Source organism: Salmo salar, chromosome 28 (genome assembly GCF_965601325.2).
Source record: "Salmo salar chromosome 28, fSalSal1, whole genome shotgun sequence".
Classification (NCBI taxonomy): domain Eukaryota; kingdom Metazoa; phylum Chordata; class Actinopteri; order Salmoniformes; family Salmonidae; genus Salmo; species Salmo salar.
Window position 1 is genome coordinate 12,900,760 of NC_138318.1, and position 25,724 is coordinate 12,926,483.

Consider the following 25,724-nt stretch of genomic DNA (forward strand, 5'->3'; position numbering starts at 1 on the left):
GCTGCTCTAGATAGTATTGATTAACTCCAAATATAAGGTGGAGGAGCTCACTCACACGGCAGTGCATGGCTCGGTTAGTACCTGGATTCTATGGCACTTTCCACAGACAGGGGGCAGTATATCCTGTCATAGGTTGTCTCCTGAGGAGGGACAGGTACAGTGCCTTCAGAAAAAAATTCACACCCCTTGACTTTTTCCACATTTTGTTGTGTTACAGCCTGAATTTAAATTGGATTCAATTGAGATGGTTTTTTTCACTGGCCTACACACAATACCTCATAATGTCAAAGTGGAATTATGTTTTTCCCATTTTTTACAAATCAATTAAAAATGAAAAGCTGAAATGTCTTGAGTCAATACAGTGAGGGAAAAAAGTATTTGATCCCCTGCTGATTTTGTACGTTTGCCCACTGACAAAGAAAGGATCAGTCTATAATATTAATGGTAGGTTTATTTGAACAGTGAGAGACAGAATAACAACAAAAATATCCAGAAAAACACATGTCAAAAATGTTATAAATTGATTTGCATTATAATGAGGGAAATAATTATTTGACCCCCTCTCAATCAGAAAGATTTCTGGCTCCCAGGTGCCTTTTATACAGGTAACGAGCTGAGATTAGGAGCACACTCTTAAAGGGAGAGCTCCTAATCTCACCTTGTTACCTGTATAAAAGACACCTGTCCACAGAAGCAATCAATCAATCAGATTCTAAACTCTCCACCATGGCCAAGAACAAAGAGCTCTCCAAGGATTCAGGGACAAGATTGTAGACCTACACAAGGCTGGAATGGGCTACAAGTCCATCGCCAAGCAGCTTGGTGAGAAGGTGACAACAGCTGGTGCGATTATTCGCAAATGGAAGAAACACAAAAGAACTGTCAATCTCCCTCGGCCTGGGGCTCCATGCAAGATCTCACCTCGTGGAGTTGCAATGATCATGAGAACAGTGAGGAATCAGCCCAGAACTACACGGGAGGATCTTGTCAATGATCTCAAGGCAGCTGGGACCATAGTCACCAAGAAAACAATTGGTAACAAACTATGCCGTGAAGGACTGAAATCCTGCAGCGCCCGCAAGGTCCCCTGCTCAAGAAAGCACATACACATGCCCATCTGAAGTTTGCCAATGAACATCTGAATGATTCAGAGGACAACTGGGTGAAAGTGTTGTGGTCAGATGAGACCAAAATGGAGCTCTTTGGCATCAACTCAACTCGCTGTGTTTGAGGGAGGAGGAATGTTGCCTATGACCCCAAGAACACCATTCCCACCATCAAACATGGAGGTGGAAACATTATGCTTTGGGGGTGTTTTTCTGCTAAGGGGACAGGACAACTTCACCACATCAAAGGGACGATGGACGGGGCCATGTACCGTCAAATCTTGGGTGAGAAACTCCTTCCCTCAGCCAGGGCATTGAAAATGGGTCGTGGATGGGTATTCCAGCATGACAATGACCCAAAACACACAGCCAAGGCAACAAAGGAGTGGCTCAAGAAGAAGCACATTAAGGTCCTGGAGTGGCCTAGCCAGTCTCCAGACCTTAATCCCATAGAAAATCTGTGGAGGGAGCTGAAGGTTCGAGTTGCCAAACGTCAGCCTCGAAACCTTAATGACTTGGAGAAGATCTGCAAAGAGGAGTGGGACAAAATCCCCCCTGAGATGTGTGCAGACCTGGTGGCCAACTACAAGAAACGTCTGACCTCTGTGATTGCCAACAAGGGTTTTGTCACCAAGCACTAAGTCATGTTTTGCAGAGGGGTCAAATACTTATTTCCCTCATTAAAATGCTAATCATTTTAGAAAATTTTTGACATGTGTTTTTCTGGATTTATTTGTTGTTATTCTGTCTCTCACAGTTCTCAGTAACCTCCCATTAAAATTATAGACTGATAATTTCTTTGTCAGTGGGCAAACGTACAAAATCAGCAGGGGATCAAATACTTTTTTCCCTCACTAAGTATTCAACCCCTTAGTTATGGCAAGCATAAATAAGTTCAGGAGTAAACATTTGCTTAACAATGAACATAATACATCTCTGTAACCCACACATACAATTATCTGTAAGGTCCCTCAAGCGATCAGTGCATTTCAGACACAGATTCAACCACAAAGACCAAGGAGGTTTTCCAATGCCTCACAAAGGGTACCTATTGGTAGATGGGTAAAAATAAAAAACAAATGGTGACTTTAAAACAGTTAAAGTTTAATGGCTGTGATAGGAGAAAACTGAGGATTGCTCAACAACATTGTAGTTATTCCACAATACTATCCTAATTGACAGAGAGAAAGGGAAGCCAGTACAGAATAAAAATACTCCAAAACATGATTCATGTTTGCAACAAGGCACTAAAGTAATACTGCAACGCAATTAACTTTTTGTCCTGAATACAAAGAGTTTTGTTTAGGGCAAATCCAATACAACACTTTACTGAGTACCAGCCTCCATATTTTCAAGCATAGTGGTGGCTGCATCATGCTATGGGCATGCTTGTAATCGTTAAGGACTGGGGAGTTTTTCAGGATAAAAAATAAACAGAATGGAGCTAAGTATAGGCAAAATCCTAGAGGAAAACCTGGTTAAGTCTGCTTTCCACCAGACACTGGGAGAGGAATTCACCTTTCAGCAGGACAATAACCTAAAACACAAGGCAAAATCTACACTGGAGTTGCTTACCAAGAAGACCGTGAATATATTTTGACTTGAATCTACTTGAAAATCTACAGGAAGACCTAAAAATTGTTGTCAAGCAATAATTAACAACCAATTTGACAGAGCTTGAAAAAATGTAGAACATAATAATGGGCAAATGTTGCACAATCCAGGTGTGGAAAGTGCAGAGACTGACCCAGAAAGACTCTGTAATCACTGCCAAAGGTGCTTCTACAAAGTATTGTCTCAGGGGTGTGAATACTTCTGTAAATTAGATACTGTATTTCTATATTTCCTTTTACAATAAATTAAAATATTTGTACTTTGTCCTTATGGGGTATTGTGTGTAGATAGGGGAGAAGAAAATACATTAAATCCATGTTGAATTCAGACTAACTAAATGTGTTATAAGTCAAAGGGTAAGAATACTTTCTGAAGGCACTGTAGATCAGCTAATGTATGAACAGTTCAAGAAGATTGAAGGGTGAAGGCATGGCGAAGGGTTTGTTCTGACCGTGACTTTGTGTGTGATGACAGTCTGTAGGGCCTCTGAAGACACCTGCAAGAGAGAACCTACTCTCCTGGCCTCTGCCTCACTGAAGATACGGGCCACCTCAAACGACTCACTCTAGATACACACAAAAGTACACTATTAGATATTTATTTACTGTCTGTTTCTCACATATACTGTATATCAAACATACAAATGAATGAAAAACATCCAATCATGTGCAAACCTCAAAATACATACTACTCTGAACAACTCACATCCTCTTTGAGCACAGACAGACACCTCATCCCCTAAGAATACACTTGCCCTCCCTTGCCCACTCTCTCACACACACCTCGTAGGAACTGAAGCAGATATTCCCCAGCTGTAGTATGGAGGAGAGGATGGCCCAGACTGTGGAGATCTGGTCGGCATGTAGACCAATCGTCTCAAAGCACTGGACCAACAACAGGAAGTCCTGTTTGTCCAGCTTCCCCTTCAGCTCACAGGACCCGCCCTGACAGACAGAGGGAGGGCGAAGTAATCTATTCAGCTCGACCGTTTGTTCCCTCAATCCTGGTCAAGGTAACACCTGGGATGTGCAGGGTTTTGTTTCTACTAACGGATTCTATTCATTTGATCCTACTGATTCTACTAATTGGGGCTTACTTGGTTGAGGTAGTAGTATGTCTCTGCTCCCTGCAGATAGAGCTCCTGTTTATCCCAGTCGTTCATCCCCGCCAGCAGCTCATAGAACACATGGTAGTTCCTCTCCTCATTGGCCTGACGCAGAGACAGTACAAGTTCGGTAAACCATGAGTAAAGTGTCAGACTGAGGCTATGAGGAATATGCACCCAGTTGTCTCACACAAAGACCTCACCTGGAAGACAACGCGTGACTTCTCAAGAAGGTACTTTGACAGCGAAGTCCCCACCACCACACCCCTGTCGACCAATTAAAAAGATTGAAATACATTTTGTTCCTCCGGTCCCATGCCAATTGAACACAACTTTGTTTCTCTACAGAGTGAAAGAGATGAAGTTCCTAGAGGAGGACATACTGGAGAATGTGGATGTGAAGGTATTTGCCAAAGCGACTGGAGTTGTTGTTGAGGATGGTCTTGGCATTACCAAAACTCTCTAGAATCGGCAGCACCTCCATGGGCTGTCTGAGGTTGTTGTTCCTGCCTTGGTACATGGAGCTGAGGTAGTGGACTATAAGCTTGGTGGCCTCAGTCTTACCTGATCCACTCTGACCACTGTAGAAAGACAGAATACACTTCAAAACAGCTGTAGACAAGATGATAGGTCAATACAGTACTCTAAAGAGAGAAGGAGAATAGGAAAGAGAAAGAAAGACTGGTGCCTCTGACATACCTTATGACGATGCACTGTTCTTGTGGTGAGCTCTGAGATTGGCTGAAGGCTACATCGGCGATGGCATAGACATGGCTGCACAAATAGACACACAACCACAGACTTACATTAGCAACAGGTGGATTCCCTTGGCGTTACTCTGTGCTTGTTACTCTGCTGTCACTCAGATTGGCAACATAGTTATAATTGTGTTATTCTGGCATTACAGTGGGTTTGGTTCATTCTAGGGTTTACTCTTGATTTACTCCTGGGTTACTCTGCTGTTACTCACGGAGGGTTGCGTTTCTGCTCCTTGCCCTGGTACTGCTGTCGGAGGTCCTCAGTGTAGAGGTTAAGGGGCTTGAAGGGGTTAAGTGACAGCAGCATGTTACCTATGTACGTCTGGGACACACAGGGAAAGATGACGGTTATCTGATATGGCTGAGAGGTAGAGCTGAGATATACATGTTTATATGGAGAGAGAGAGATCGGTCTGAGTTTTCCTCATGTTCAGTTGTAAGGTTACATACGTAGATGGAGTCACGGTGAAACCTCTTCTTCAGATTCAGCAGCACAGAGCTCTCACACACCTCCCTGGAGACATACACCAGTTAACAGAGAGAGGTGTGTGGGTGTGTAGGTTACCTTCTAAATGTAATCCGTAACAGTTACAAGTTGCCTGTCCATAATTGTAATCAGTAACGTCATTTTTTGATTACCCCAAATCGGTAAGGTAATCTAATTACATTCTTTTGGATTACTTTTCCCTTAAGAAGCAGTAGAATAAGACAAAAGATCCATCAAACACATTTGGTGTGTCATCATAGTGGTCTCTGACTGGTTGTCAGATTCGCTCAGGTGGAACAAACTTAAACTTGCACCTTTCAACGCTGAATTGAATGTCATTAAGAAAACAGAAAGGTGTCCTAATATATATTTTTTCCGCAAACATCCTTTCTGAATTTAATTTATCCTGGCAGTACTCTAGTTTTTCAAAAGTATCGAGTCTGATTACAATATTTTTTGCAGGTAAAGTCCACAGTTCAAAAAATAAAATGCAATCAGATTACATGTAATCAGTTACTCCCACACCCTGACCGTGTGCACGCACGCACTCCCTCTCTCTCGCTCTCACTCACACAAGCTGGGATAGATCCTCCACCTCGTCCACCTCCACAGCCTGGTCAGACCCTGGCATCGCTACCTGAAGGTGAACCCAGAGCAGACACGTGTCAGCCACACGTCCCCCTCCAGAACCATGTACAATGGATCTTTCTCAGAACCCATTTACCGTGCCTTCTTTCTGTAGCTATAGTTCTTGTCTAGCAGTAACTGTTTTTTTCTCTTTCATTGTACTCTAACCATATCCCTCAGCCCCGTAACCCCACCCAGAGCCCCTCTACCACAGGTAACCAATACATCTGTATTCATGGGAAAGGCTGAGTCACTGTGATAGTTGATACACTGTATGCCTGTGCTATGCTCTATTGTATTGGTAGTGACTAGAAAATAAATAAACTAGTAGAGATCTGTGTTACAGGCTTTAGTCAATACACACACAGACTGACAGCGGTGAATAGGAAGCGGGATGCTTAGTGAACAAGGATTAGTAGTTATATTGCCTGTTTTGCTCTCAAAGATGCTTACCCTGAAGCTACAGCATGTCCAAATGAAGTTATCCATGCTGTGAAGTTGTTGGTCCAGCGCTTCGCAGGTACATACTGTAAGTTCAACACATAAAGCCAGAACAATCTCAGTACCGTTGTGTTGTTGAGGCGACTCTCCAGCATGTCCTGAGCAGGGTCCTCAGATTCCCAGGGTCCTCTCCCGTTGTGGGTGGGTACAGTCCTGGCCTGGTTCCCATCCTCGTACACCGTCCACTTGGTCAGCTTCTCCACTGTCTGGTGGGGCAGGAGGGTATCCGCTCGCAGCCAGTCCTGTTGAGGGAGGGGATGATAGTGGAGTTTTGTGTAACAATTATAATTGTGACGGTATCGCGACATCTGTCATATTGTGATACCCGAGAGAGGCTTACATAAATTGGTTAACTGAAATGCTATCCTCCTATCCACATATTTTAAATGTTTTCTGTTAGATATTACTATAATAAAAAGAAAACAATTCATTACCATATGTAATCCATACCTGGGGGTCTCCGCTCATGCGAGTCGTCCCAGCCCAGTGTACCTCCAGAGGGCCGACAGGGTACAGCCCCCCCCCTCCCATCAGCTGGGCCACCTCTCGATCAGCCTCTTCTTCATAGTACGACCCCACCCTAGACCCAACTCTGGCTGGTTCTCCAGTCAGTCTGACAGGTTCTCCAGACTCAGTACCATCAGTGGGGGATCCGGCAAACCCAGCTCCTGTCTCCCTGTCTGGGACTATAGCTCCACGGCTGGGTCCTACTTCTATTGCAGCACTAGCAAGAGGCTTGGATAGCTTGGTCAATTTGAATTGATCGTTGCCCAGTTTGCCCCTGGCTGCCTGGAGGATGCTGAAACCCTCATTGCCTTTAAGTGCCGCCTCCCTTTTCCTGTCCTCGTTGCTGGTGTCTGGTGTGGGTCTCTGTGGTCCTGTGCTCCCATTTGTACTTTCAGTCCTCCTTGGCTCTGGTGCTGCTCCAGGAACAGGCTTCTTTATGGACTTGAGGAGGGTGAGGTCTGGTTTGACTGGGAGTACCAGTCTGGCTCCTGGTTTGGGGGGCTTGGGGGCTTCGAGGGTGGCTCCCACAGCAGTGCTGGAGCCTGGGGTGGAGGAGGAGGCTGGCTGAGCAGTCTGGGATGGCTGGGCTGGTAGGATTCCTTTGGCCTTTCCCATGCCCAGCTTGTTCATCCTGGGGAGCACGATGGCTGCTGGAGGGGAGGTGGAGTGGGGGTCGTCACCAGACTCCCCCGCTTGCCTCTTCTGGGTGATAGCGGACTTATCTTCGGCTCCGTTTCCAGAGGTTCGGTTCTTCTTGCTGGCCAGGCTGGTCTTACTAGCCACACGCATGGCCATCCGATGTTTAAGCAGGCTGTGTTTGGAGCTGGTGGCTCCCTCCCTCTGTTTGATGGCTTGGAGAGGGAGCCAACGGGAGAAGCCAATGGCCTGGGTCACTACTTTCAGTTTACTCCTCAGGTTGAACCCTTTGGGCATCTTCCCCCTGATCCAACCCGAGACGTGGCGTAGACTCGTCACACCTTTCCTACGAGTGATGAGACTGTCCGTGGGTTTGGCTGAGACTGCATCTGTAGACCTGGCTGTAGTTGCTTCCTCTCCAGGCTTGACCAGCATTTTACTGCTCCTTTGTCGAACAGATGCCATCTTGACTCTGCCCAGGACCAGGCCAATGTTTTTCCTGCTCCCCTGTTTGGCTTCTCCTTCACCATCTTGTTGCTCCTCTTTCGTTTGTTCCTGTTCTCCTTCAACCAGACAGGTTTTGAGGTCATTTCCTTTTGATTTCAATAGCATCATCCGTGATGGGCCTTTAGGGGCTTTGGATGAAGTTGAGGCAGCCTCATCCTCCTGTGACTCCAATGGGGAAGAAGAAGCATTCTTGTCTTTGATGGAGGTTTTTGTTTGTTTGGCTAGCTTCAGGATCTGGGCCTTGTGTTTTGCAGCATCAGCCTTGCTGAGGGAGACATCTTTCAGAATCTGGGCTTCTTCCTCTGCTGGAGTAGCTTTGTGTTTCCCTTTCCCTTTTTTTTTCTCAGCTTTTTCTGCTTTCTTTTTCTCAGCTTTCTTTGCTTTCTCTGCTTTCTTTTTCTCTGCTTTCGTGGGTTTCTGGGCTTTCTTAGGTTTGTCAACCTTCTCTTCAGCCTGGCCCTTTTTTTTCATGAACATCTTGGATTTCAGACCCCCTGTCGGTGCAATGACGCTGGTCGTCAAACTGAGCGGTGGTACAGCGGTGGCTTTCTTGGGCGACCCTCTTTTCCTTGAAGTTACCTTCTCAGATTCACCCCCATCGCTGGTCACTGCCACTGATTCTTCCTCTTCCTCACTGGTACTGATTGGCTCCTCTTCAAGTTCCCCTCGTTTCCTGATTTGCACTGAAGGTTCTTTTTCTGATTCCTCCTCTACTTGAGGTTCCTTTTCTGATTCTTCCTTTACCTGCCCCTCTGTGCTTCTCTCCGTGTCTGACACCTCAACCTCCTCTTCGCTGCTATCCTGTGTCGCCTCTGTCTCGAGCCCTTCTGTCTCAGTTGTCTCCTCTATACAAACTAGCTCCTCCTCCTCCTCCTCTTCGCTCTCCTCCACTGAACTCTCTCCTTCGCTCTCAGATTCCTCAGTCTCCTCTGTTTCACTCACTATGACACCTCTTTTTTTTACAGGCTTTGTTATAGGTGTGTCTGCCCTTCCTCCTTTGGTTGGGGGTATTTTTGATCCAGGTTTAGATTTGATAGCTTTATTCGTACCGCCATCAACCGTCATGCTTTTCTCCTTCTGAGGGGATGATCTACCATTCTGACTTTTCCCATTCACTGGTTTCTTACCTTTCTCCTCTTTCGGCTGTTGTTTATTCTGCTCTTTACTTTTCTTGCTACTCTCCTCTTGCTTTTTCATTTTACCCTCTCCCTTTTTAGTCTTCCCTTTGCCATTGACCTCTTCTTTCTGGTCTACCGTTTCTTTTCCATTTGTTACTGCAGGTGGTGGTTTGGAACAATTATTTTCTCCTTTTCCCTTTAGTTTCTTTCCTGTGTTGGTTCTCTCATTTTCTCTACTGGTCCTACCTTTGGTTTTTACAAGTGACATGTCTGAAGGATGTCCTCTATCAGCTTTTATTCATCTCTGGTTTGAATAAAATGATTACCTGCAGAATAGGAACATAACTACTAAGAATATGGTAGATATGTTCAAGTTACACAGTACAGGAATGAATAACAACGTACAAGACACATTTATTTTAATAAGAAATAGCCTGAAATGACTGTTTGGATTTCATTGACATTTAAATATTTCTTATCATGGCTCTACTTTCAGTTAAACCTTCAACTTGCCTGTTAGCACCATAATTACTCTGGTGCTAACACATTAAGGTTTAGATCGATCAATGAATAAATAAATGCAAGGGCACCAGGTCAAGTAATGAGTCTGTCAACCATAGTCAGTCAGCATAAGGACAGGGTTTCAGGCGTTTTACACCTGGATGGCCACTTGACACACAAGTCTTAGGTTAGAGAGCCAGATTAGCTACTGACCCCATTAGCTACAGTATCACAACAGTACTATCATACTTGTCGTATAGTGGATAGTATATTATAATACACAACATAGGACTTGCTATAGCTAACTACCGCAATAACACAATTTAAGGTTGTGTTTATGTTAATCATTATAACATAGAAAAATAAACAAATTAGAACATCCTAAGTGGCTATAAATGTTTGATCTCAGATGGATAAAGTTCCACTGCAGAGATCTAAACAATGTTTATCTGTAGGTCAATCTAAATGGTTCTACCCTGCAGGGGTAGCGCAGTGCGGGGATGTATCAGGGTGATATAGCATACCTGGCCTCTCAGGTGATCCTCAGGCATGGCTGGGGGTCCAGAAGTGTTTCTGCTTGTCCTCAAGTGCTGGTGTCACCTACACACACACACATTGACCCACCAATAACGACAACAAACGCACACACACTGACCAACCACCACACACACACACACACACAACTTAACCTCAAACAAAGACAACATACACACACAGTATTTGAATAATTTAACTGTCTTTGGCAGTCCGTTCAGATATACAGCTATTCATATGGGCAGCTGGTGAATGAGGGAGAGGAAATGTGAGAGCAGGTGTGTGGAGACACTGACAATAGGTGGTGACAGACAAGGGAGAGAGATGGAGAGAAGAAAAGAGCAGTGCCTTCTTAGAGAGATTTCATCAGTGCTCTGGAATTAAAGGGCTATGCTCTCCTTCCATTTTTCCCTCTTCTCCATTTCACCTTAAATTCATCATCTTTTCAGTTGAATAGCATAACTTATAAACAAAAACCTATGCAAGCAATTTATTTATTATAATTATGGGCAAGGTATGTATCAATGTGAAGGCACTGTATTGGCTACAATGTGTACAATAAACTGAACAGCGCATTCTGGCATAGATCATCATAGTCCCTATTGGCTAAGGTGCTTTCTGGCACATTTGAACAGACAAATTAAATGCATTTCTCCCTTTTTCCACCAACATAGATTGTTTCGAGCTGCCTGGTGTTTGAGGGCGGTCCTATAGGAGGTAAAGTTCCAGCAAAGCGATGGTGACCGAGGCAATAAGTGAACAACGCACTGCTCCATAATGGTGATTAAGACTCTTGGCTATGCTTGTTTGACAACTGATCCCTAATTGATCCACTTGACCTGCCAGCACCAAACTCACAAGGCTCAGGATATAACCCAAGTGCATAGCCATCAGATGTACTTTATTTTGACTGTTGAGGTGGAGTGGGGAACAGTCAGAGCGAGGCTTGAAGCAGCAATCCTGTAGTTCAATCAAGCAGTGAATGAAAAACTTCAAAGAAAGACAGACACGTGAACTCTTGTGAAAAACATGTATTCATTTTCCAGCAGGACATTATGTAGTGTGAAAGTTATCAAAAAAGTAGGGTTCTCAAACTCCATCATTCACTACAAAAATATATTCTAGAGACCACAGAAATGCTAAAATACCCAGCATTTCAAGAAACAGTACCAAAATATTTTGTTGTAAGATCCGACTATAGCAGCCAACCCCCATTAAAAACACACCTAACCGTTAACAGGCAGAGAATCATATAGTACATATATATTAAACATTTGACTACAATATCTTAAAATTACATTCCTAAATAACATTACTCATTGCTGTGTTCAAAAAAAGGGTTTACATTATAACATTTTAAAAACCAAGCCACCATAGAAAGTTGTAGCGTCATGTGCTACACAGGACAAATACCTACGTCAGGTTATAACTGGTTATTACACATGAATGCGCGGACGGTAGGAGAGGTAAGGAGGGAGGTCAGTTGGCAACAAAAGCTTGGGGAGACATTTTACGGCACAGTGGTCTTATACTGCTAGACTGGTAGTCAGATGTGTTTCTGAGTTGGCAAAAGCAGAAAAGCTGGCTAAAGCAACAATAGTTCTGGCTACCAGGCTGGTGTTCTACCACCTTGTATGGTTCAAAATTAACAGTACTGATTCCACAGATACTCCATGTTGCACTCGAACTCCAAACAATGCCTTGTCAGCATAGGCAACAAACTATATCAAACAGATTTAAAAAAAAAAAAACATTCTTGGCTCCCTTGTACAGTTTAGCCCATCCATCTAGATTTTACGTCTCCAAGAATTACACGGAATCAAAACAAAAAGTTACAAAACCACAGGTAAAATTACATTACATTACAAATAAAAGAATCATAGGAATAAAAATAAAAAAACAAGTCCATCCCCCCTCCTTCCTATATCTTCCCCCTCCCCCATATGTGTCTCTCTCTAGGAGACTAAGGCAAGCGAGGATGTGCAGAGGCAGGGCTGTTACTGGACGAATCAGAGTTTCACAGGTCAGCTTGAGTTCAAGGGTGAAAGGCTGAATGCCGTGACCGGGGTCGGGATGAGGAGGGAACGTGAGGAGGGGGTGGGTGAGCGTGTAGGGTGTGTTTAATGCAAGTATGGCTTGTGTGTGTGTGAACTGTAAGTGGCTTTGGATAAGCGCGTCAGCGGAATGACCATACGATCATTACTAATGTGTGGCAGGCGTAGAGGTTCAAAGCATACCAGGGGTATTACAGTACAGTGGTTGGTCCCTAGGCACATGTGGTGGTCCCTCCATCTCTCTATAGCGGTGGCCCTCAAATGACACCCTGTTCCTCATACACTACACCAACCCCCCTCTATGGGCTCTGGTTAAAAGCAGTGCACTACTTGGGGAATAGAGTGCCATGTGTGACAAAGCCAGTGAGTCAGTCTTCGGGGTTAGGGGCCAGGGTTCAGCCTCTCATGCTAGGGGTCAGGGGTTAGAGGTCAGGGGTGAGTCTCCGGGGGCTAGGGGCCCAAGTGTTCAGTAGTGATAGTAATAGTGTTGGTGTAGATTGCGAAGCAGGAGTCAGGAGTCGCTAGGCAGACTCCACGATGTCTCAGGCACAGGGATGACTGGCTCAGTCTGAAGAACAGGGAAAGAAAGACAAAACAAGAGATGAGCAAACCAACAATGAGCAACCTGAATTCCATCACCATAGTGATATGTATCATATTCCGGCAGATTAATGCTAACGATACTGATCATAAACTCGCCTCAATTGCTCAGCACCTTCCCTCCAGCGAGAGCACTTGTCCCATTCTCCAGGAATGTCCTGTAGCAAACACACACAAATGAGTCCCTGCATAACACACTGAAAAACAGAGCTTGTAGTTGCGTTTCAGAGGTGAATACTCACGTCTGATCTACTTCTAGAGATTTCTGGATCTCTTGAAGCACAGCTGTAAGAAAACACACGTCAGACCACAGATACACAATGATGATTGACATGAGTTGCAATGAGTTGGGATGGTCATCATGAAACGTGTAATGGGATGGTTGTGGTTCGCTATGTAGCAGGCTATGTAACCGACTGCAGGTCGGGTTTACACGTCCGGATGCCAACAGGACAGTCAAAGCAGACATATCGATGTGGCTCAGTAGGTAAGAGCACGGCGCTAGCAACGTCAAGGTTGTGGGTTCAATCCCCGCAGGGATCACTCACACAAATGTTGGGAGTTGGTTAAGGTTAAGTTCTGTTAAGGTTGTCTGGTGGTTCCTGTGGTACTCACTCTCGTCATTCAGCAAAGCATGCTCCATCACACGTCTAGCAGAGCTCTCTGCAAACGAACAGCATCGCAGCACAGTCAGCACATCAGGGCACAGAAGCACACGGCATGACAACACAGTGAGTGTAGATCGTGTGTTCGCAGACCGATCAGCACAAGCAAAAAAAGGTTGACAGCCTAACAGAGCATTTCATACTGCGCGCTTGCTGAAGAACTCTGTTAGGCATAGACGCATGCATGTTTTAGTATTATTTGCATAGCTATAGGTAGAACTATATTAGCTCTTTAAAGCGGTACAAACAGCATGTGATCTTACCCACGCCATCCCTCGTGGAATTTCTGGAATGACAGACACAGCTGTTCAGTAAAACATGAAAAGGTAATTGTGCCAAAAAGCAGTACTTCCAAAGCCGATGGTGAATACAGCTATAAAAACAAGTGTGTGTGTACCTGCGCTCCACAGAGGCCCCATCCGGCGGCGCCCGTGGCAGAGTGGTGCTGGGTATCTGGGAGGACACCTCCACTAGAGACCGGGGCTCCACCACACAGCGAGCAGACAGAGAGAAACGCTCAAACTCTGACGGAGAGATCAGGTAGAAACCTGAGGGAGAAAGAGCACAAGTAATAAAAATGGATGGCATGAGAGGACTAAAGAACTGAATACATGAAATGCCAAATGCTTGTGAGATGTAAACTGTGTGTGTGCGTGTCTCTCTCGTCCTACCCTGTCCATGCTTGGTGAAGACGCAGGATGCGATGCCGCTGACGTCCTCCCTACGTATACAGGGGTACTGGACCTGCAATTTCACCCCCGGCAACGACACCACGTGGAGGTCTCCCTGATTGGTCAGGACGGTGAGGCCGCTCTCGCCGTAGTCGTCCGTGCGGGTGCTGCCGAACCAGGCCACGCCCACCCGGCGCACACGTGAGCCGTCAATGGCCGTCAGCTTCAACTTCATTTTGGCGCTCACCTTCGGCAGGGTGAACACCTGGAGAAAGAGAAATGATAGTCTTGGAGGATAAACACATTCTGTGTTTCTTTATCAACACTGGGGGGGGGGGGGGGGGGGGGGGGGAAGAGAATGTCCCCTCATCAGATGAGTGTGGGTAAGATGTGTGTGCTGTAGTGTGTGTCTTCTCACCTTGAACTGTTCCTCTGATATGACCAGCAGGCTGTGTGAACCCTGCATGTCAGGTGAGCGGGCCAGGTCGTGTGCCACCTCCAGGGGCTCAGGCAGAGGGGAACCATGGCCGTCCAACACCAAGATGCCCACTACTGGAGCACGGTGCATCAACTGGATCTCCTTTGCTGGAGAGAGTGGGAGAATGGATTTGTGCTTTATTGTCTGTTGTTAAAACAGAGTTTTGGAAGTGTGGACAAAGGAGGCAAGAGAGCGATGTGTAAGAACATGCGTGTTCTCACCAGGGTGTGCTGTGACAGGGTCCTCTCCTCTGCGTTCCACAGGCGGTAGGCGGAGCTGGTAGGCGAATACTGATCCCCCATTGGTCCCTGCCCACAGAGAGGGTGTGTTGTGGGAGCCTGTATGAGGAGGGGAATGAGCAGTATGAAAGGTCATAAAATGTTTCATTGCCCATTGTCTGTGTGTGTGTTGTGACAGCTCCGAATTTAAGTCTGAACCGCCTCAGTGAGTCTCCTCCCGACGCTGCGCATCCCCTTTAACTGCCAATTAAATAGCCAGCATCAGCTGCGGAAAAACAGCGATGCGAGAGAGGAAGGTTTCAAACCCTCAGCTCTGAAGCTTGTTCATTCAGTGCTTTCAGAAAGTATTCACACCCATTCACTTTTTCAACATGTGTTACAAAGTGGGATTAAAATGGATGTAATTATAATTTTGTCAACACTCCACACAAAACATTGTCATAATGGAATAATAATTTTTTACTAATGTTGGCTTTTATGAAAAATAAAAGCTCTCTTAATTAGATAAGTATCCAACCCTGAGTCAATACATGTTAGTCTTTCTAGGTAAGTCTCTAAGAGCATTCCACACCTGGATTGTGCAACATTTGCCCATTATTCTTTTCAAAATTCTTCAAGCTCTGTCAAATTGGTTGTTGATCATTGCTAGACAATAACTTCCAGGTCTTGCCATAGATTTTCTAACAGTCAAAGCTAACTTGGCTACTCAGGAACATTCACCGTCTTCTTTGTAAGCAACTCCAGTGTAGATTTTGCCTTGTGTTTTAGGTTAATGTCCTGCAGAAAGGTGAATTCATCTCCCAGTGTCTAGTGGAAAGCAGACAACCAGGTATTCCTCTAGGATTTTGCATGTGCTTAGCAATAGGGATGAATATTTGTATAAGTTTCAATACAGGAAATACAGCGGAAATTGGAAGTGGTCACTCAGCCAGGGTTCTCCCAAAATAAGATTGGCGTTGCACCACAACGTTGGCTTGGCTGCGCCCCTTTGTAAAGATTTCACAGTAAATTAAACTGATACTTAGTAATGAATAACTTTGATAGCCTATGACATTCTTGTGAATTGCAAAACAGGCTGATCATAAATTCAGAGCGTTATGTTCATCAATGAATTCAGAGCATTTTTCATTTTAGTCATTTAGCAGACTCTCTTATCCAGAGCGAATTTGCTGAAGGATTTTTCATCTAGCCGGCTTGGGGATTTGAGCCAGCGACCTTTCGGTTACTGGCCCAATGCTCTTAACCACTAGGCTATCTGCCGCCCCATCGCGACACAGAGCGCACCCAGAGTAGGCTATAGCGTTCATACAAACTTTGTAACGGCAGTCTAACAAAAGTGAAAATGACCAAAGTTGCCTAGCTTGTTAGATAACCTCCAAGGAATGACAATATCTCCTACTTGGCTAAATCAAGTTGATGATTATACATATATCAGATCAACTCATGAATAATAGGGTGAAGAGAGGAAATTGCTTGAATATCAAGGTAACAGTTTACAAAAAAGAAATATCCATATCTACTCGTATACCGTTTGTTGATCACACATTCTCTACAGAAGCTCTCACATGGGCAGCAATACGAGACAGCGCAGAGAAGCGGGCGAAAGTTCGAGCATTATTTTGACATGCATAGGTGAGATGTGCTTTGATAATGCAACCTATGGAATACAGAATAAAGTTAGGTATTTTCATGCGAAACAGGAGTCAGGATTTTAGGTTTCAGTGGGATTGGGACTATAGGAAAATAGCCTATGCTTGTGAGTCGATAACTAACAATTGATTTAGGCTACAGTATCGTATGCTAAATGTTTCTGATCAGTGATAGATGAGAAAATGAATTAGCTACCACTACTAGTCTGCCGGAGATCAATTACCGTTAATTCCGGACTATAAGCCGCAACTTTTTTCCCAGGCTTTGAACCTCGCGGCTTAAACAATGACGCAGCTAATATGGATTTTTCCCGATTTAAATTTTTTTCTCTCCAAAAAAAACAAACACATTCTGTGACGTGCTTAGTTTTTTGGCGGCATGAAGCTTTCATTAGACCAATGAAATTGCCGAACGGGTTAAGGTCAAACAACCTTTTTATTTACTGTTTAGATTAGAAATGCATTTGATGCAGCTTTCAAGTTGAAGGCGATTGATCTGGCTGTTGGAAAAGGAAAGAGCTGCTGCACGGGAGCTTGGTCTTAATGAGTCGATGATAAGACGTTGGAAACAGCAGCGTGAGGAATTGACTCAGTGCAAAAAGAGAACTAAAGCTTACTGCTGATTTTTTATTTTTTGTTACAAGCCGTGTTTCGTTACAAGCCCCCCCCCAGTCCGGAAGTGTCTAGGCTTTCAATTTATGGCAACTTTGTGTTTAGTTAATACGCTAGGCTAAAGGCTTCCATGGGACAACCTGTTTGGATGATGTACAATTCAATTTTTTGCCTCGGCTGCACATGTTGTGTATTTTATGGAATTGCAATAGTGTGACATTGGGGGAAGATGATCATTTCCTGGGTTACCAGTGTTAACCTGTTATGGCTAGGGGGCAGTATTTTCACGGACGGATAAAAAAACGTACCCGATTTAATCTGATTAGTACTCCTGCCCAGAAACTAGAATATGCATATAATTATTAGCTTTGGATAGAAAACACTCCAAAGTTCCTAAAACTGTTTGAATGGTGTCTGTGAGTATAACAGAACTCATTTGGCAGGCCAAAACCTGTGAAGATTTCATGCAGGAAGTGGCCTGTCTGACAAGGTGTCGTTCTTCTTGTCTCTGTTTATTGAAGAGTGAGGATCTTAGCTGTCCCGTGACACTTCCTATGGCTGCCATAGGCTCTCAGAAGGCGGCAAAACGCTGAATCGCAGCTTTGCAGGCTCTGGCTGAAACAAAGTAGCGCGTTTGGGTAGTGGCTGGTTACAGTACTGTGAGACTCAGGCTCGTGCCCGCGTCGACCGAAAGCTTTGTTTTCTTTCCTCTGTTTCGCTAAATGGACATTCCCGGTCAGAATATTATCGCTTTTTTTACGAGAAAAATGGCATAAAAATTGATTTTAAACAGCGATTTTTTTTGTCACGAATTGCGCCATGCGCACGACCCTTCTTTACCATTCGGATAGTGTCTGGGACGCACGAACAAAACGCCGCTATTCGGATATAACGATGGATTATTTTGGACCAAACCAACATTTGTTATTGAAGTAGCAGTCCTGGTAGTGCATTCTGACGAAGACAACAAAAGGTAATCAAACTTTTATAATAGTAAATCTGATATTGGTGAGTGCTAAACTTGCCGGGTGTCTAAATAGCTAGCCCGTGATGTCTGGGCTATGTACTTAGAATATTGCAAAATGTGCTTTCACCAAAAAGCTATTTTCAAAATCGGACATATCGAGTGCATAGAGGAGTTCTGTATCTATAATTCTTAAAATAATTGTTATGCTTTTTGTGAACGTTTATCGTGAGTAATTTAGTAACTTGTTAGCAAATTCCCCGGAAGTATGCTAGTTCTGAACGTCACATGCTAATGTAAAAAGCTGTTTTTTGATATAAATATGAACTTGATTTAACAAAACATGCATGTATTGTATAACATAATGTCCTAGGGTTGTCATCTGATGAAGATCAAAGGTTAGTGCTGCATTTAGCTGTCTTCTGGGTTTTTGTGACATTATATGCTAGCTTGAAAAATGGGTGTCTGATTACTTCTGGCTGGGTACTCTGCTGACATAATCTAATGTTTTGCTTTCGTTGTAAAGCCTTTTTGAAATCGGACAGTGTGGTTAGATTAACGAGAGTCTTGTCTTTAAAATGCTGTGAAATAGTCATATGTTTGAAAAATTGAAGTTTTTGTATTTTTGAGGAATTTGTAATTCGCGCCACGCCCATCATTGGATATTGGAGCAGGTGTTCCGCTAGCGGAACGTCTAGATGTAAGAGGTAAAGCCTTACTCAGTAATTTGTTGTATTGGTTTCGCCCCAAACATAACACTTTGTATTAAGGACAAACATGTAAATGCTTTGCCACATTTTTTGCAGTATTACTTCAGTGCCTTGTTGCAAACAGGATGAATGAGGTTAGTATTGTAGAGTAACTACAATGTTGTTGAGCCATCCTGTTTTCTTCTATCACAGCCATTCAACTCTGTTTTAAAGTCATCTTTGGCCTCATGGTAAAATCCCTGAGTCCTTCCTCTATCGTAACTGAGTTAGGAAGGACACCTGTATCTTTGTAGTGACTGGGTGTTTTGATACAACATCCAAAGGGTAATTAAAAACTTCACCATCCTCAAAGGGATATTCAATGTCTGCTTTTGATGATTTTTACTCATATACCAAATAGGTGCCCTTCGTTGCAAGGCATTGGAAACCCTCCCTGGTCTATGTGGTTGAATCTGTGTTTGAAATTCACTGCTCGAATGAGGGACCTTACAGATAGTGGTTAACATGATTTTTGAATCACTGAGTCCATGCAAGGGGTTGAATACTTGACTCAAGACATTCCAGCTTTTAATTTTTTATTAATTTGTAAACATTTCTAAAAACATAATTCCACTGACATTACGGGGTAGTGTGTGTAAATTCACACTGTAAGACAATGTGGAAAAATACAAGGGGTGTAAATACTTAAGGCACTGTACCTTTGTTTTGAACTCAAAAGTGCACTACAGCCGTGTCTGAACAAAAGCTAAAACGCCACCAACATTCCTAAACGGATTGGAATGACAGGAAAATCTCAGTTGATCTGTTGTTCTCCATTTCAGTTCTACTGTTGGATCGGATTGATTCAGACTCAACTGTCAACTTAACATACAGTATTTCATTTATTTTCATTGTGATCTACCACGTATTTGTTTGGTTACTAAGAATTGTTGGGGAATAATATATTGTGAATCCTAATAATTTGTATTGTTGTGGGGACAAGTGTTTATGGGTTTTCTGAATGGGACAGGTTTTACACACCGCTTGTTGATGAACATTGAGAGACTGAGGTCAAATAGGTTCACTTGAAATATTTTTAAGCCAGAGATACAGAACGTTTCCTGAGGAACCTAAGTCATAATTATTTTGTGACTGATAGTTTGTGATAATACAAAAACGCAAAATAACCTTTTGTTTTGGAGTTATTTCTTTCAATGTAATGGGTTTATGAAAAGTTTATATTCCACGACTGACTTTTTCATGAGTCCTTTGTATTGGTCTATACTTGACAAGAGATGAGACCGAATCACAAACAGAAAGGAGAAATCAAACATTTCTCTGCTGGCACGATCTACAAGGCGCCCCCTAACTAAAACCAGTGGTGTAAAGTAAGTAAAAATACTTTGAGGTACTACTTAAGTAGTTTTGGGGGGTCTGTGTACTTTACTAATTAAATCTGACAACTTTTACTCCACTACATTCCAAAAGAAAATACATTTTTACTCCATAGATTTTCCCTGACACCCAAAAGTACATTACATTTTGAATGCTTAGCAGGACAAGAAAACAGTCCAATTCAAGCACTTACCAGGTGAACATCCCTGGCCATCTACTACCTCTGATCTGGCGTTTGTAAATGATGTCTGAGTGTTTGAATGTCCCTGGCTATCCGTAAAATAAAAACAAGAAAATGATGCCGTCTGGTTTGCTTAATAAGGAATTTAAACTTATTTTGATACTTAGGTATATTTTAGCAATTACATTTACTTTGGATACTTAAGTAGATTTAAAACCAAATAAGTCTCAGACTTCTCAAGTAGCATTTTACTGGGTGACTTTCAGGTGAAAGTGGGTACCACTGACTAAAACTAACCTCAAGAGTCAAGTCAAAACCGTTAGTGTGACTTACTGTCTGAAAGGAAGGTGTCAGCGAAGTATAGCGTGCGCACGAGGCCGGTGAAGGAGTCGTCAGGGGATCGAGGCTCTATCTTTCTCTGGACGGGCGCCAACTCCATCTCAGCTAGCTCTGCCTCTAGACGAGCATTGGCCTGCTGCAACTAGAGACAGAAGCCTGTTTTAGATACACTGGGTTGGAGATGAATGCAGAAGCAAACCGCACAAAAAATTTTTATCTTTAGGAACTTTCTATTAAGATTTATGCAGTCAATATTGGGACCCAAGAAGACATTTTTGTAGTCGTTTACCTTAGCTGCGTTGTTGACGTGGTGTTTACGTAGCGACACTCGGCTACGCCTGATCCTTCTGAAGGACTGGCGGAGAGACTTCTTAATGCTCTTCACTCTAGACAGAGGACCTTCCATAGCCAGCTGGTCACTGGGGTTCAGAGTACACCTACAGGAGTGTGACAGGAAAGGGTTAACACACACGTCTATATACCATCTCTATTACCTTCTGTTATTTTGAAGTCATACAGGCGGAAACATGCAAACACTCACACACTTACCTGACGAGAACGTTGTTTTTCTGCTGGTAGTCGTAGAGTCCGAAGCCGTGGCTGGTCCCGAATGTTACTAGTTTCCACTCAGAGTGCAGGGTGAGGGCAGTGACCACGGCCGGAGGCTGACACTGGACCAGGGCAAAGGGCTGGAAACCTGGGGGGAACGTCACCGGCTCCTCCCTCACCTCCAGACGCGTGTGGCCCTGACACGGAGAGACGGTTACAGAAAAGTATTGATCACCCTTTTCTTTACGCTAACCGAAATCCAATTAAATCAAAATTGCACTGCAGTTTTTAAACACACTCCTAATATCATTTTCTTGTTTTGTCGTCGTTTACCTTCCAGCGGAAGCCCTCCTGTCCCTGTAGCAGGTCTGCTACGGTGGCCTCCACAGTCTGTTCTGCTGCCTCATCATTCAGCTCTAACACCAGGATCTATGGAGGGGAGAGGTGAGAGACGGACAGACCGTAACATCACATGTATTGTTTTGGACCAACAGGCAGGGTTATCGAACACTTATATGAACCACTCAGACATTCACATCTCTTAGTGTGTGTGCCAGCCAACTAAATCAGACCACCCTCTAATAATTAATGACAATATAAAGAGGGGCATAAGAGTTCCCGGTGACGATCCGGGGCTCTATAAAGAATGAGATCTCACTTTAAAATTTCCACACATTCTGATTAAAGAGGTAGCTTATTTATCATACTACATTATATAATGACTAGGAGAGCTATGCAGCCATGACTGGGTCTGGAAAATGTGTCGTTCACTGAATGTGTGACCGTCCGTGACCCAAATACCCCCAGGAAAAGAACGTGCCTAAGAATGTAAAATTAAGACAAAAACAGACTGGATTTATACCAGTAATGTCCAAAAATGTCCGACACGGCAGTTAGGCTAACTGGCCACCAGAGGGAGTAGTGGTTGGTTTTCCATTGGTAAACTCACCTGTCCAGCAGTGCCAGCTACAGTCAGGTAGCCGCTGTATTTACACAGGTGGATCTTCTGAATGCCGAGACGAGGGTCGTCACTGTACGGGTCAAAACAACCCACCTGGAGGGGAGAAGAGGATGGGGACACGTTTCATACACCGTCTCAGTGTGTGAATCGGCTTTCTGTTCTGTCTCACTAGACACATTCTCCCTCACAAAACACACCTAGTCTACAGGGACTCCACTATAGCTTTGTGCTCCCTGTATGTGATTATACACACAGCCGAATGGTGGAAACTCTTTACATGTTACTTATCACACACACACACACACACACACACACACACACACACCTTTCTGAAAGGTGGCCACTCTCCCTCTGTGCCCTGGTTCAGGTTGTCATTGGGGTCTGAGTCAGTGAGGAACACCCCTGCCGTGCTCAGCTTGTACATGGGGTACAGACACACCCCCGACGCATCCCAGAAACGCACCGTACCGTCCTCGTGCCTGTGAGAGATTACATTTGTGAGGATCAACAAATCAGGGGAACAAAAACATGACTAACTCTTTGAAACACTGTTCACAATCTCCAAACAGCAACATTAAATGTAGATCATAACATGCACTGAAATGAGGTCTCTGAAAAGAAATGAACGAGCTGTGAATGTCTACCGACCCTGTGAGCAGTAAGTCTCTCTGAGGGGGGTCTGGAGCCAGGTTCTGTCCTCCTGTCATAGGCCACGGCTGGATGGAGGGAGAGAATGGAGGGGGGGGGTGCAACACATTTTTTTAAATAGGATGAAAGCAAGAGAAAGAATTGAGGTCAATTCAATTTGTGCTCCATCAACTCTAGTTTCCAGATTGTATTTTCACATGCACAAGTACAGTGAAATGCCTTTCTTGCAAGCACTAGCCCAACAATGCAGTAATCAATATCAGTATTACTATAAAATAAAGTAGAAAATGTATCTATAAATAAAAAAACTGAAATAGAAAAAACACGAAGCAAGCTAGCTATATACAGGGTCAGTGCCAATACCATATTTACAATGTGCAGGGATACAGTACCAGTCAAAAGTTTCCATAATAGTGAAGACATCAAAACTATGAAATAACACATGGACTCATGTAATAACCAGCTTCATGAGGTAGTCACCTGGTATACATTTAAATTAACAGGTGTGCCTTGTTAAAAGTTAATTTTCGGATTTTTTTCCCTTCTTAACTATACGGGATCGGTGTGCGTGTCCCCCCTTCCAATGGCACGGCTGAGCTAACGTAGGCTAATGTGATTAGCATGAAGTTGTATGTAACAAAAAAAACTCCCAGGACAGACATATCTGATATGAGCAGAAAGATTAACAAGAATTTAAGCTAACTGCAGTGTCCAATTTACAGTAGCTATTACAGTGAAAGAATACCATGCTATTGTTTGAGGAGAGTGCACAGTTTTGAACATGAAACGTTATTAATAAACAAATAGGGCACATTTGGGCAGTCTTGATACAACATTTTGAACAGATATGCAATGGTTCATTGAATCAGTCTAGGACTTCAAAAATACACTGCTGCCATTCTAGTGGCCAAAATCTAAATTGCGCCTGGCCTGAAATATAAACTCAGCAAAAAATGAAACGTCCTCACTGTTAACTGCGTTTCTCCCCAGCAAACTTAACATGTGTAAATATTTGTATGAACATAAGATTCAACAACTGACAAACAGAACAAGTTCCACAGACATGTGACAGAAATGGACTAATGTGTCCCTGAACAAAGGGGGGTCAAAATCAAAAGTAACAGTCAGTATCTGGTGTGGCCACCAGCTGCAGTAAGTACAGCAGCGCATATCCTCATGGACTGCACCAGATTTGCCAGTTCTTGCTGTGAGATGTTAGCACTCTTCCACCAAGTAACATGCAAGTTCCCGGAAATTTCTGGGGGGAATGGCCCTAGCCCTCACCCTCCGATTCCAACAGGTCCCAGACGTGCTCAATGGGATTGAGATCTGGGCTCGTCGCTGGCCATGGCAGAACACTGACATTACTGTCTTGCGGGAAATCATGCACAGAACGAGCAGTATGGCTGGTGGCATTGTCATGCTGGAGGGTCATGTCAGGATGAGCATGCAGGAAGGGTACCACATGAGGGAAAATGTTTTCCCTGTAATGCACAGCATTGAGATTCCCTGCAATGACAACAAGCTCAGTCCGATGATGCTGTGACACACCGCCCCAGACCATGACGGACCCTCCACCTCCAAAATCGATCCCGCTCCAGAGTACAGGCCTCGGTGTAACGCGCATTCCTTCGACGATAAACGCGAATCCGACCATCACCCCTGGTGAGACAAAACCACGACTTGTCAGAGAAGAGCACTTTTTGCCAGTCCTGCCTGGTCCAGCTACGGTTGGTTTGTGCCCATAGGCGACGTTGTTGTCAGTGATGTCTGGTGAGGACATGCCTTACAACAGGCCTACAAGCCCTCAGTCCAGCCTCTCTCAGCCTATTGCGGACAGTCTGAGCACTGATGGAGGGATTGTGCGTTCCTGGTGTAACTCAGGCAGTTGTTGTTGCCATCCTGTAGCTGTCCCGCAGGTGTGATGTTCGGATGTACCGATCCTGTGCAGGCGTTAAACGTGGTCTGCCACTGCGAGGACGATCAGCTGTCTGTCCTGTCTCCCTGTAGCGCCGTCTTAGGCGTCTCACAGTACGGACATTGCAATTTATTGACCTGGCCACATCTGCAGTCCTCATGCCTCCTTGCAGCATGCCTAAGGTACGTTCACGCAGATGAGCAGGGACCCTGGGCATCTTTCTTTTTGTGTTTTTCAGAGTCAGTAGAAAGGCCTCTTCAGTGTCCTAAGTTTCCAGAACTGACCGTCTAAGCTGCTAGTGTCTTAACGACCGTTCCACAGGTGCATGTTCATTAATTGTTTATGGTTCATTGAACAAGCATGGGAAACAGTATTTAAACCCTTTACAATGAAGATCTGTGAAGTTATTTGGATTTTTATGAATTATCTTTGAAAGATAGGGTCCTGAAAAAGGGACGTTTCTTTTTTTGCTGAGTTTACATTATAGCCTCTAGTATTTCAAAGATATGGGTACCAATTCTTTTTTTTTACATTTTTAAAAATCTGGTTTTTCTTTGTATTATCTTTTACCAGATCTAATGTGTTATATTCCCCTACATTCATTTCACATTTCCACAAACTTCCTAGTGTTTCCTTTCAAAATGGTATCAAAAATACACATATCCTTGCTTCAGGTCCTGAGCATCAAGCAGTTAGATTTGGGTATGTCATTTTAGAAGAAAATTGAAAAAAAAAAAAAAGGGTTTGATCCTTAAGAGGTAAATGCGTTTGAGCCAATTAGTTGTGTTGTGACAAGGTAGGGGTGGTATACAGAAGATAGCCCTATTGCGTTGCCTAAAAAATAAAGTTAAATTATAATACAATTTGGTAAAAGACGAAGTCCAGATTATGGCAACAGCTCAAATAAGCAAAGACAAACAACAGTCCTTCATTACTTTAAGAGGAAGGTCAATCAATCCAGAAAATGTCAAGAACTTTCAAAGTTTCTTCAAGTGCAGTTGCAAAAGCCCATCAAGCGCTATAATGTAACTGGTTCTCATGAGGGCCGCCACAGGAAAGGAAGACCCACAGTTACCTCTGCTGCAGAGGATAAGTTCATTAAAGTTACCAG

The 25,724-nt window shown here is 43.8% G+C and overlaps 2 protein-coding genes across 3 annotated transcripts in view; both read right to left on the reverse strand.

Moving 5' to 3' along the window:
- LOC106589452 (unconventional myosin-XVB) overlaps positions 1-9,045 on the reverse strand; it is a 34,789-nt gene extending 25,744 nt beyond the window's left edge. The window contains exons 1-12 of the mRNA XM_082970358.1: positions 6,649-9,045; positions 6,264-6,440; positions 5,643-5,707; positions 5,034-5,097; positions 4,796-4,905; positions 4,525-4,599; positions 4,209-4,406; positions 4,029-4,092; positions 3,817-3,930; positions 3,503-3,664; positions 3,172-3,285; positions 82-140 (exon numbers count right to left, since the gene is read on the reverse strand). Coding sequence (XP_082826484.1) covers positions 82-140; positions 3,172-3,285; positions 3,503-3,664; positions 3,817-3,930; positions 4,029-4,092; positions 4,209-4,406; positions 4,525-4,599; positions 4,796-4,905; positions 5,034-5,097; positions 5,643-5,707; positions 6,264-6,440; positions 6,649-9,045 — 3,599 coding nt within the window. The remainder of the gene's footprint in view (positions 1-81; positions 141-3,171; positions 3,286-3,502; positions 3,665-3,816; positions 3,931-4,028; positions 4,093-4,208; positions 4,407-4,524; positions 4,600-4,795; positions 4,906-5,033; positions 5,098-5,642; positions 5,708-6,263; positions 6,441-6,648) is intronic.
- Positions 9,046-11,017: 1,972 nt separating this feature from the next.
- Positions 11,018-25,724, reverse strand: part of LOC106589453 (LLGL scribble cell polarity complex component 2) — a 31,242-nt gene continuing 16,535 nt past the window's right edge. The window contains exons 12-27 of one of the 2 annotated variants that reach the window (XM_045710033.2): positions 22,696-22,763; positions 22,373-22,526; positions 22,036-22,140; positions 21,420-21,515; positions 21,087-21,283; positions 20,827-20,974; positions 20,532-20,679; positions 14,691-14,807; positions 14,410-14,576; positions 13,992-14,256; positions 13,718-13,868; positions 13,584-13,606; positions 13,271-13,318; positions 12,898-12,940; positions 12,755-12,813; positions 11,018-12,623 (exon numbers count right to left, since the gene is read on the reverse strand). In XM_045710033.2, coding sequence (XP_045565989.2) covers positions 12,756-12,813; positions 12,898-12,940; positions 13,271-13,318; positions 13,584-13,606; positions 13,718-13,868; positions 13,992-14,256; positions 14,410-14,576; positions 14,691-14,807; positions 20,532-20,679; positions 20,827-20,974; positions 21,087-21,283; positions 21,420-21,515; positions 22,036-22,140; positions 22,373-22,526; positions 22,696-22,763 — 1,788 coding nt within the window. In that variant the 3' untranslated portion in view covers positions 11,018-12,623; position 12,755. The remainder of the gene's footprint in view (positions 12,624-12,754; positions 12,814-12,897; positions 12,941-13,270; positions 13,319-13,583; positions 13,607-13,717; positions 13,869-13,991; positions 14,257-14,409; positions 14,577-14,690; positions 14,808-20,531; positions 20,680-20,826; positions 20,975-21,086; positions 21,284-21,419; positions 21,516-22,035; positions 22,141-22,372; positions 22,527-22,695; positions 22,764-25,724) is intronic. The other variant, XM_045710034.2, reaches the window with a different exon arrangement.